We start from the raw sequence: 10,981 nt of genomic DNA, 5'->3' as shown, positions 1-10,981 counted from the left end.
ATCGTTAAGATGATAGTCCGGGGACCTGAGTCGGGGAAAGGGAGGGCGGAGCCCGGGCTGTTGCCGGAAGCCGTTCTGCCCGGCGAGGTTTCCCGGTGAGACCCGAGGGGGCGGGGAAGAGGCGTGGCGGATGTCAGCGAGGTGTGGAGGCGCCTGAGGTGCTGCTGGGTGCTCCTGGGTGCTGCTGGCGGGAGAAGCCCACGTCCACGCCTGCAGCTGAAGTCTCCGGACGAACGCCTCACCCTTGGCCGGCGGATTGGAAGGGGATCCCTGGACCCGAATGGGCTCGGCGGTCTCCAGCAGCTCACGTGGCGGCCGCAGGCGTGGCAGGTGAGGCGCGGAGACCGCAGGAGGACGGGCGACGCGGAGCCGGGTCCCGCGGGTCCCGCGGGCTGCGGCCGTGCGGGGCAGGGCTGTGCCTCGGGTGCTCCGCGGGCCTCCGACCCGCTCTCCTCCGAGGGGCGTGTGCCCGGGGTGGGCGTGGAGCGACCGCACGGCCCCGAGGGTCCTTTGGGGTCTCGGTTTCTCCTCCCTCCTCTCGCCCAGGGCCACCCTTTTTCTTTCCTTCGGGTTGAGACGCCAGAAATTGCCCCTGATCCGGACGGAACTGCCGGTCTTCTCTCCCGCTCCGCGTCTGCCTCCACCGAAGTGGGCAGTCTCGGGCTTGGGGACTGCTGCGGGTGGTGGCTGTTTCCATTTTCGCTCCTGTCTTTATACCTTCCTCGTCCCTTCCACACCCTCTCTAAGAGAACAAAAGCTCTGTGCGTTGCAGCGTCCCGTAGTGGGAGCAGAGGCTGCGGTCACGCCGGCGCGGGGTCGGTTGGCAGGTGGCGCAGCCCCGCGCGCTCTGCGGGAGAAGGGCCGAAGGGGCGGCCACTGGGTCTCATTCACGAGGTTCCTGATGACTTCTTGGAAGTTGACGATTCTTGAGGTCCTGTGGCTAATAGTTGTCTTGCTTTAGCGTCCTGGAAGGCTTAACTATGGGCACGGCTGACTTTGTTACCTAGCGACCTCGCGGTAGCCTGGGACAGGATTTCGTTTTGCTATTATAAATTATTTAATGAAGCATGTATTTTTTTTCAGGCAAATAAAATAATAATGACAGTGACCTTACGTGTACCAGGCGCTTTACGTATTTTCTGATTCGCTCTTCTCAATGCCATGAAGTAGGTTAGAGTATATTCATAGACTTAGAAATTGAGGCATAGAGAGGCTAGGTAACATACTTGAGTAAACTTTTTCCCTAAGTAAGCGTTTGAACCTGTATTCTACTATTAGCCTACCATTATTCTACATACACTTCCAGTGTCTTTTAACTTACATTTTCAGTGACTGCAAGTATATTATTCTTTAAAAAAAAAAAATTGGTGTGCCCATTTATGTATCTAATAAGTAATAGACATGATCTCTGTCTTTATGTAGCATTGCCATACTGAATTAAATAGTTCAAGATCAAAAATACTATACTTACTGCAGCACAACCTTATTTAAAGCAAATGATTAAAGTGACAAACAGAAAGTTCAGAGTTGTACAATCAAAACTTGCACAAATTTTCAATTCGTGTGCCTTGCAGCATAGTTCTTGTGTGAATATCAAACAGTTGGTAGAACTTTTATTGATCACTCAGATAAGTGCTGTGGACTCAGGTAAGTGCTGGGAACTTATAGTAGAGGTCCTTGATAAGCAAAAGTGCCCATGCAGCTTCTTATGGGTAATGTTATAGAGTTAGTAGTTTTAGTAGGTAGAAATGGTATTGTCTGTGATTGTGTAGAAAGATGTCTTTACTTTTAAAGAGATGCATAGTAAAGTATTTAGAGATGCAGGTGAAACCTACAGCTTTCAAGTGGTACATCAAATGTGTGTGTGTGTGTGGAGAGAAAGTCAATATGGCAGAATGCTGGCAACTGTTAATTCTCATGGTGTGTATATGGGTGTTCAGTGAACTGTCTTTCAATTTTTCTGAATTTTGAATTTTTCATAATAAAAAGTTGTGGAGGAAAAAACCAAATCTGATACAAACCGATAATTGTAAAGATAGATCTAAAATGCTTTGGTGCGTAGAGGGTAGGAGAGGGTTTTGATCCGTACTTGGGGTGTGCTAGTTGTCACAGAAAGCTTTCACTGAAGACCTGGTATCGAAGTGGGAATAGTAACTTCCAAGGAGAACAATGAATTCCAAGCAAAAGGAGAAAAAAGGCGTCACATGAATGAAGAAGGAAAAAAATCGATGTGAAGATGTTGGGGAATATAGAATGGGCTTTTCCAGTGGGTAATCTTACAAATGCTGACTGGGCACCTTTGCCAGCCTGCAGAACCTCTGTAACATCCCACAAGTAGCTGTTCCATTATTGCCTTGGAACTGAGCCACCGTTTATAACAATGTTTCCACTGGAAGATGATTTAGGGATTTCAGGAAAACAGGTTATGTGTCTTTGATTAGGCTGAGCAGCAAGAGTTCCTCTTCCCTCTGATTTGGGAGTGGAGATGTATTAGTTCATAGTTGGGCTCCTGAAGGAACCTATGGAAAGGGCTGTAGTTGTGGGTTGGAAAGATTTTATGTTTGGGTAAGGTGGGAGAGGGCTCTGAATACTGTGTGGGACTGGTAATGATGCAAGTATTCTGAGGGCTAGGTAGCTCTGGCCAGGACCAGTAAAGGTAGGAAAGACGTGACTGTTTATCCCAGGCAGTAGTGTTCCATGAGATTCTCAAGCAGTGTAAAAAGACTGGAAAGATGTAACCAGGTCTCCCACAGCAGCAGTGGTTCACTAGGTGGGAGGTAAGTAGATACCTCTAAATCGAGTGGTTAATGGTTCTGCTTTGACAATTAAATTTAATCAGAAATCTTTGTCTTAATTCTAACAGTTAACAGTATATAAACAGCCAACATTTATTGTGTCCTTAATATGTGCTAGTTGTTATGGCATCAGTATTGTCATTCAATCTTTAAAACAATGTATGAGATTTATAATCCCGTTTTACATATGATGGCTGGAGAATTCAATAACTAGATTAAGGACATGGAGCAGAAGAACTTTTAGGAAAAGCTTTCAAATTCAGTGTTGTCAAAGTCTAGAGCAGTTGTTCTCATAGTGGGGAGCAGCATCTTTGAACTTTTTATAAAGGTAAAGTAGTGCCCCCCACACCCAAATTTAGTGCAATCCCTGAACAAGCCCTCCAGGCTAGTCACACAGACACTATAGTTTGAGAGCCACTGTTCTGAATGTGGATACTTATAGTAGCATGATAATTGTTAGAAATCAGGTTTAAGTAATATTTAACTCTTGCACAGATTTGAAAACATTCCCAAACCTGTCTGCTCATCCATTTGTTAAGATAATTTCTCTAGTTAAGAATTACTGCTTAAGAAGATCTGTGGTAGACCCACTAACTTGTGTTTTTAAACGTAAATGAGGTAATTCTGATATAACCAGAATTCCAGGACCACTGCTATAAAAGGAATTTTAAAAATAAAGGTTCAATTCTGATATGTGAATAATATATGTGTATTAAGCATATACACACATGCTGTGTGTAAGCACAGACAGTTAACATATTTTGGGATTTGTGACTGAGCATTGATCAAAGTGGTGGATAATGTGGGAATGCTTTCCACATAAACTGTATTTGCTTCAATTAGGGTTTCAAGTGAAATAACAAAATGTAGAAAGATTTGAATCTCTCGTAATGCTTATAAAATTTTATATTGTATAGGCAATGTATATTGCTTCAATGGAAGAAAAATTCAAAGTTGTTCAACGTTTTTAGTTTTCCAAGCGTTTAGTAGACATTTGCATTGTTGTCGAAGGGACTGTGGAGTCCTTATTTTTGCTGAGTGAGCGAACAATCTTGGGTTTGAGTTCCATTTGCAACCCTTACTGGCTGGGTGATCGTGATCAAATTACTTCTACTTTCTGAGCCCACAAGTCCTCTTTTATTATGATACAATGGACATATATTTTTATATGTCAAGCATTTATGAAGTGAAGAAAATATCACCAATCCTGGGATGTCCGTGAGATTAATTGCCAAATTCCAAAGTAGTAACTGCTTCCCAACCGTTTTCATGTTAAGGCATTCATAGAAAATGGTAGTGTTTGTATGGTATCCCCGGGAAACTAAGGAGAGTACTGGTATAGGCAACTGGACGGGGAGTTATGGCTGCCTTAATGGGTGAAACAATCCATATATATATATTTTTTTTTGCTCATTTTTAGCTCATTTACCATGAGGGAACAGGTTGGGAGGCTTTGAGTTTACAAATTACTTACAAGGTAGCAAAGTTTAATAAATGTTCACTCCCTTGAAGTTAATTGTGGAAGGATTTATGTAACCCAAACTATCAAATAATGGCGAGGTTATAGGGGACCAGATATTAAAATGGATGATTCAGAAGAAGTCTTGGCAATTGTTAAGGAAAGTTTTGCAGGGGAGTATTTATTGTGTGCTTAAGATACACTGAGCACCAGGAGGACAAAGCTCCTGCTCCGTCAGTGTATCTCCTTTTGTTATAGAAGGTCCTCAGGCTATTACAGTAGCAGCACCGGTATTGACAGTATGGGCACATGCTTTGGGCTCACCTTGTGTTTGCCTTGCTCCCCCTTCCTCACCGTGTGTGGGGGGGTGGGGGGGTGGGGAGGGGGGTGTAGTACACTGGTTCTCACACTTGGCTGCATGTTGGAATCACCTGGGAAGCCTTCAAAATACCTGAGCCCTACCCTCAAACAGTCTGATTTAATTGTATGGAGCGTAGCCTAGACCTTGGAGCACAAGCACTTTTAGTACATTATCTTATATTTAATCCTTACAATGAGCTATGAGATAGATACAATTGACAGCTGAGGAAAGTGAGGCTCTGAGAGGTTAATTCACTTGCTGAAGCTTATATAGGTATCCATCTGAGTCAAGATTCAAACCCAGGTATTTTGGCTCCTGAATCCATGCTCTTAACCACTAGCCTTCTTCTCTCTTAAAATATCTGTAATCTCTCTTACATATTAGAATGGAATAACAAAAAAAAGAGAATGCTTTCTCAGACCTTGTGTCACTCTGAGGTCCGACTCCTCGGCCCACTTTTATAACAAAACCCTTCAAAAGCATTGTCTGTGTAATCTGTTTCTCCTTCCTCTTCTCCCATTTCCTTAAATGCAGTCCAGTCATACTTAATAAAATTGATCATTCTTATCATGGCTTCTCAGGCTTCCGTGTGCGTTTTAGTTACTTTTCTGGCCTTATTTTCTACCTCTGGCTTTGCTTGCCTTCTCTGCTGTGACCACCTTCTTGTTTCTGTGATTTCCCAAATATGTTTGTCCTCTGGGGCTTTTCTATTTTGTTTCTTACCTAGATAATATAACTCCATGGCCGGTTTCCTCATTCAGTTTAACTTTCTGCTCAAATCACGTTGTCAGAGAGGACTTTCTAACAAGTTTGTTAATTCTGTATTGCCTCTCTCTAAGCAAATGAATGAAACGTGATTTCAGACCTAAGCTCATAATCCAAACAGGGACATATTTTTGTCAATGTTTGTCAGGCAACATTAAAGACTGAAATAGAATTTGAGTAAATAAACAGAAGGGGGAGAGATCAATCATTAATTCATACTCTTGAAAAAAAATCTGAGATACATACTTTTCTCCCCAAAATTGATTTTTATTTATATATATATATTATATAAAGTATCTCAAAAATGTGGGAGAGTATATATTGAAAAGACAAGTAGGAATACAATCCAGCAGTTCTGCAACCAAGAACTACAACTATTAATTATGCTACTGGGTCATGGGATTATTAATTGATCTTTTAAATTTCATTTTTATGCACACTAGAGTTTTCACAATGAATGCTCTAAAATTAGAAAGTTTTTAAAATATAATTTTCAAATTTGCCTTTAATATAATTGTTTTCACTTTGGTTCAAACATTTAAACTAGAAGGAATTACAGTTTTAGAATTAGGCCATGGAGTATGTGTATTCACACACATGCATGTATGTCTATTCACACATGTAATAAAAACATGTGGCCATACTTTCACGCATAGACATGCTAGATCTAGCACGTCCCATCATTGCCGTTCTGAAGTGGATCATGAGACATTTATTATATTGTTGCGTATTTCTGTTATCTGTTTTATTGGTTTGCATATCACACTGAAACAGGAAATGACAATTTAGTTGGCTGTCCCTTCCTCTAGGAAAGGGCCACATATCCTTTGTATTGCCAGTATTTATACTGTGCCTTCTATAACAGGTGAAGAGTACTAATACTAATTCAATACAAATACTAATTTCATCAAATAATAAGCAGTATTTATTCTTTCAGATTTGTATTATGTTAGTAGGGAGTTTATTTTGTAGGAGTGCTTATACCCATAGAAATTAAGACCTACTGAGTGTTTAACAAGTGCTATGCATGGCCCTTAGTCTTCAGAGTGTCAGGTTGTTACTATGCCTCCTTTTTTATAGATGAACAAACAATCTCAGAGATACTCCAATAAATCACTAGTCGAGTAGCGACCTTGACATAAGTGTATCTGATTTCAAAGCATGCGCTCTTTCTCCCTCTGAAATAGCTGAGCTCTTTTTTGATAAGAAGATTAAAAAAGTAAAAAGAAACCAAAAGTTGTTTGCCATCTGTCATAAAACAGAACTGAGATCAACTTTTCTATCACTGTCAAGTTTTATAGCAATTGAAAACTTTATTTTTCAGAAAACATTTTTGTAATGTTAAGCAGTACAGAGGAAGAGAAATAAAAAGCATTGATTTTTCAAGTAAATTATTTCTGATTTCAATTTTAATCACAAATTGTTTTAAATTTTGTAACACTGATTAAAAATGGATAAAATCAAGGTTGACTGAGTAAATTGACACTATAATAGGGAGCTCTGAGTTAAAGTGGAATTAGATCTTTATGAGTAGAACTTTTGGAGTTAGGCATTTAATTCTATCTAGCATCTTGTTCAGCTCTTCTTAAAAATATTTAATCAAGTAATTTCTCATAAATGAAGCACTTGTTATGAAGTTTCATCTTGGTATATAACTAATTTTAATATGACCAGGGAACAAGAACATGTGAACAACTTCGGTAAGGAATATTTTGAGATTATATCACTCTTGCAGTTATTTAACAGATGGTCGTGAATGCCTGATTATTGTGGAAAAGTTTGAATATCAGTCTCATAAAATAGCTTGCACAGTTTAGTGCACGTGAGCTTTTTCTTAAGGGAGATGATCTGTTCTGTTAGGTTTGCTAAAGAGTTTTGTATTTCTATAAGGTTAAGAGCTGCTGTTAGAAGGAAATCTTGTTTTGACTCTATTCTTTTTTTGTTTATGTATGAGACCAGAGGGCAGAATTGAGTATACCCCCGAAAAATTAGTTTGCAAACTGAACTTTTACAAGTTGATTTAACGTAATTTCAGATTAAATTGTCAGTGATTTTTAAACTCACATTACAATTTTTTCTCTTCTTTTCCACTGCATTCAGATATTTCTCAATTATGTGCTCAGGGATTTAGCTTTTAATGTAATTTTGTGATAATTTGAATAATTTTCTCAATTTTTAAGATATTTTTGGGCATGAATAATTTAGTGTGTAGTCTTTTTATTTCTTTTCAGTTTGTCAAATTGCTAAGAGGTACATTACTAAAAATCAGAGTCTTTCTTAACTTTTACAGAAGAAAATGTATTTCCATTTTAATATTACACATCACGTTATTGGTCCTAATTTTACAAAAGTCATTTAAAATACTTTCACATAAATATTTTTGAAGTATGCTCTCTAAAATTAATTTTTTCATTACATTTTAGGTAAAAGGATTGCTGTATCAACTCATGGAAGCAATAGCCTCCCTGTCTTTGTATTTTAAACTGCAGCAAGAACTTGATCGACAATGAAGCAACGATAATCTGAGAACAAAAGAGCATTTGCCAGTGAACTGTCAGCGCTATTTCAAGTGATCATATAAAGAGAAACAAGTGCGGCAGACCTGTGTCAGCTAGTATAGGTAGAATGCTTTTGTCTGGAATTTATTTGGAAGCAGTTTTCTTATAGGCCATTTAAATTATATAACATTAAATAAAAATGAGCGCGGCCCCGAGATTCTTTGTTGGACCTGAAGATACGGAAATAAACCCTGGAAATTATCGGCATTTCTTCCACCATGCAGATGAAGATGAGGAGGAGGAAGATGAGTCTGTAAGTTTGTTTGTTTCTTTGGTGAGAGGAGGCCAGTTCAGTACAGGCTTTATATTAATCACTGTCAATGTGCATTAATCTTCAATTAAAGCTTTTTTCACATGCAAATTTGTTAGAAACATTTTTAGGCTAAGAAAGTATATTTCATGAGTGATATTATTGAGTCTATGGTAAATTAAGAAATATAGTCAGGGGTTAGATTTCTAAGGTGTTTAATGCTGCCTACTGTTCTCTCAGTGAAAGGTTAGGTACATAAAGAGGCGGAGAGAAACAGAGTACCCTGGGCCATAAATCAGAAAGGTTTCTTGTATGTAGAAATACATAACAAATACATCAAGATACAGGAGGAAAAGGTACTTAGGAAGACAGGTTAATCAGATTAAGTTTATCATGTAGCTGTACAAGTACTAGTTGACTTGAAGGTATCCCTAAACATATATTAGCTATTCAGAAGTCAGCAAACGGAGTGGCTGGGAACTACCTCCCTTATATCTGTGTGTGTGTGTGTGTGTGTATAAAATTCTTTCTGATACATCATGATGTTATAGCCATTCTGGATCTTAGGAATAACACACAGATGTTATGCTCATTTTGTTACCCTCACATTAGACCAGTATTTTTATTACTCATCGTGATCTTTTTTTTTTTTTGACAAGTAGAGATCACTTTACTCTAACAACTGATTTAAAATACTGGCTGAGAATATGTGTTTTTTTTTAAATTTAAATGAGAAAGAGAATTTTTTTAAAAAGACAACCCTGTTATACTTATTAATTACATTAAACACAATCCCAAAATAGCTATAAGATGATTCTGTAAACCCCTTTTCATAATAATATCTTTCACGGTGGAGTTCCACTTATCTGAAATGCAGATTTGACTGTCACTCATTTAAAATCTGTAATGCAGAACACCTACCCTATCCATACCCTTGAAAAAATAATGAGTTTCAAACTTTTCTTCATCTGAAGTCTGATGTAGAAGTCCCATAAGTAGAACATAAAAGCAGAGCCTCTCTGGTTCAGATAGACTAGAAAACACTATTGACCCAGCTCCTACCACCTGTATCTCTTTTCTTTAGAGTTCCTCTGAACACCATGCACACACCACCTGTGATCAAGTTCAGTCTTACATGTGAGGACGTTCATCTCCTGCCCATATCTACAGCTATACTTGTCTACAATCATTCCTAACTTACTTTTTTTTAACCACTCAGACTGCTTTCTCTCCCTCTTACTCACCCAAAGGGAAAGAAGAAGGATCCTAACTTTTACCTTTTAGTAACATTAAGGTTTTATTTTCCCATATTATCCCATGGTAGACCATGCCTCTTTGCTGTGGTGTATATTCCTGTATCTTTCTGAAATGCTCTTCTTGGGGATACCTTGTGAATTATCTTCCAGTCTTCTAAACCTTGCTCAGATTTCCTATCTTTTACTCTTTCCACTGTCCTTGCTCTTTCCTGTGACAAACTCGAACACTTCTTTCTCAGTACTGTGCCTGGACCTTGGCACGTATACACTGGTCCCTCCATATTGATAGAGGATTGGTTCTAGGACTCCCTGTGGCTAACAAAATCCGTGAATCCTCAAGTCCTTTACATAAAATGGTGTGATATTTGCACATAATATATATACCTTGAATTATCTCTAGAATTCTTATAATACTTAATACAATATAAATGCAGTAAATATTGTCATACTATATTTAGGGAATAATAAGAAAAATAGTCTCTACATGTTCAATATAGATGCGATTTTCCCTCAGGTATTTTCTGTAGGCAGTTGTTTAAATCCACAGCTGTGGAACCTGCAGATAGAGAGGGCGGGCTGCACATTCCTAGCATCACGAGGCAGTGGGTTGTTACTGGCAGTCGGAGCACTGTGAGGACAGGTGCTCCCAGGATATCTCATCGTCAGCACTTAACACAGTCATTGGAATCCTGGTGCTGAATAAGCTGAGCTTACACTTAGGACACACGGTTATCAGCTTTTGAAGAGCTTGGCTTGGTTCATTCTATTGCTTTGTTTGCTTACAAAATTATTCCAGATCATTCTGCAGTTTTTAAGATTTGAAAGTGAATTTTAGTTTTGTTAGGCATTAAATCTAATAAAATAATGCAGACCTATTCAAAAAATTATTTTCATGCTCTTAAGATCTTATTTAGGAAAATTCTGTAACTTTGTTTTAAGAATGTAGGTTTATTTGTACATTTTCCTTGAATGTTTCCTGTTATGCTCAGCCAGGAAGCAAATATTTGTTAAATAGATCTGTAGTAAATAAACAAAACTATTAATAAATATATAGTCTTTTTTTTTTAATAGTAAAGCTGTATGAAATGTTGGGTGAGTACTTCTGTGGTCTGGGGAAATCTACCTTTGGAGCATGGTAATGAGCTACATCAAGGCTTCTGATCTGTGTAAGGAAACATAGAAGTAAGTGATCACCGAGGTGTAGATACGTAGTACAGCAGATCCCAGGAAGGGTGGAATTTATTATCTACAGTAGAACCTACACAGCTGACCACCTCCTTCAGTTGACCTAAGTTTCATAGACCGGACGTGCATCGCATGTGTTCATCAGTACAGGAGGCCTCATGCCTTATGTTGACCTCTCTGTATGTTGACCAGTTTGTTACAGTCTCTTGGGTTTACAGTCGAACTCATTACTGATTTGAACTATGTATTTCATGATTTTAAAGAGGCAATGCACATTCTATACATTAAAAAAAAGACCAATTAAATTTTGATGTTATCCAGTTTTATTTTTAGATCATAGTAAGAGAGTCTA

The 10,981-nt window shown here is 38.7% G+C and overlaps 1 protein-coding gene across 10 annotated transcripts in view; it reads left to right on the top strand.

Annotated features, from left to right (window-relative positions):
* Positions 1–126: 126 nt before the first annotated feature.
* Positions 127–10,981, top strand: part of PPIP5K2 (diphosphoinositol pentakisphosphate kinase 2) — a 73,941-nt gene continuing 63,086 nt past the window's right edge. For all 10 annotated transcript variants that reach the window (XM_023512717.1, XM_023512714.1, XM_023512711.1 and 7 more), the window contains exons 1-2: positions 127–330; positions 7,804–8,191. In XM_023512717.1, the coding sequence (XP_023368485.1) occupies positions 8,078–8,191 (114 nt within the window). In that variant the 5' untranslated portion in view covers positions 127–330; positions 7,804–8,077. The remainder of the gene's footprint in view (positions 331–7,803; positions 8,192–10,981) is intronic.

Source organism: Otolemur garnettii, unplaced genomic scaffold (genome assembly GCF_000181295.1).
Source record: "Otolemur garnettii isolate 467f Iridium unplaced genomic scaffold, OtoGar3 scaffold00030, whole genome shotgun sequence".
Classification (NCBI taxonomy): Eukaryota; Metazoa; Chordata; class Mammalia; order Primates; family Galagidae; genus Otolemur; species Otolemur garnettii.
This window is presented reverse-complemented; position numbering and strand designations above follow the sequence as displayed.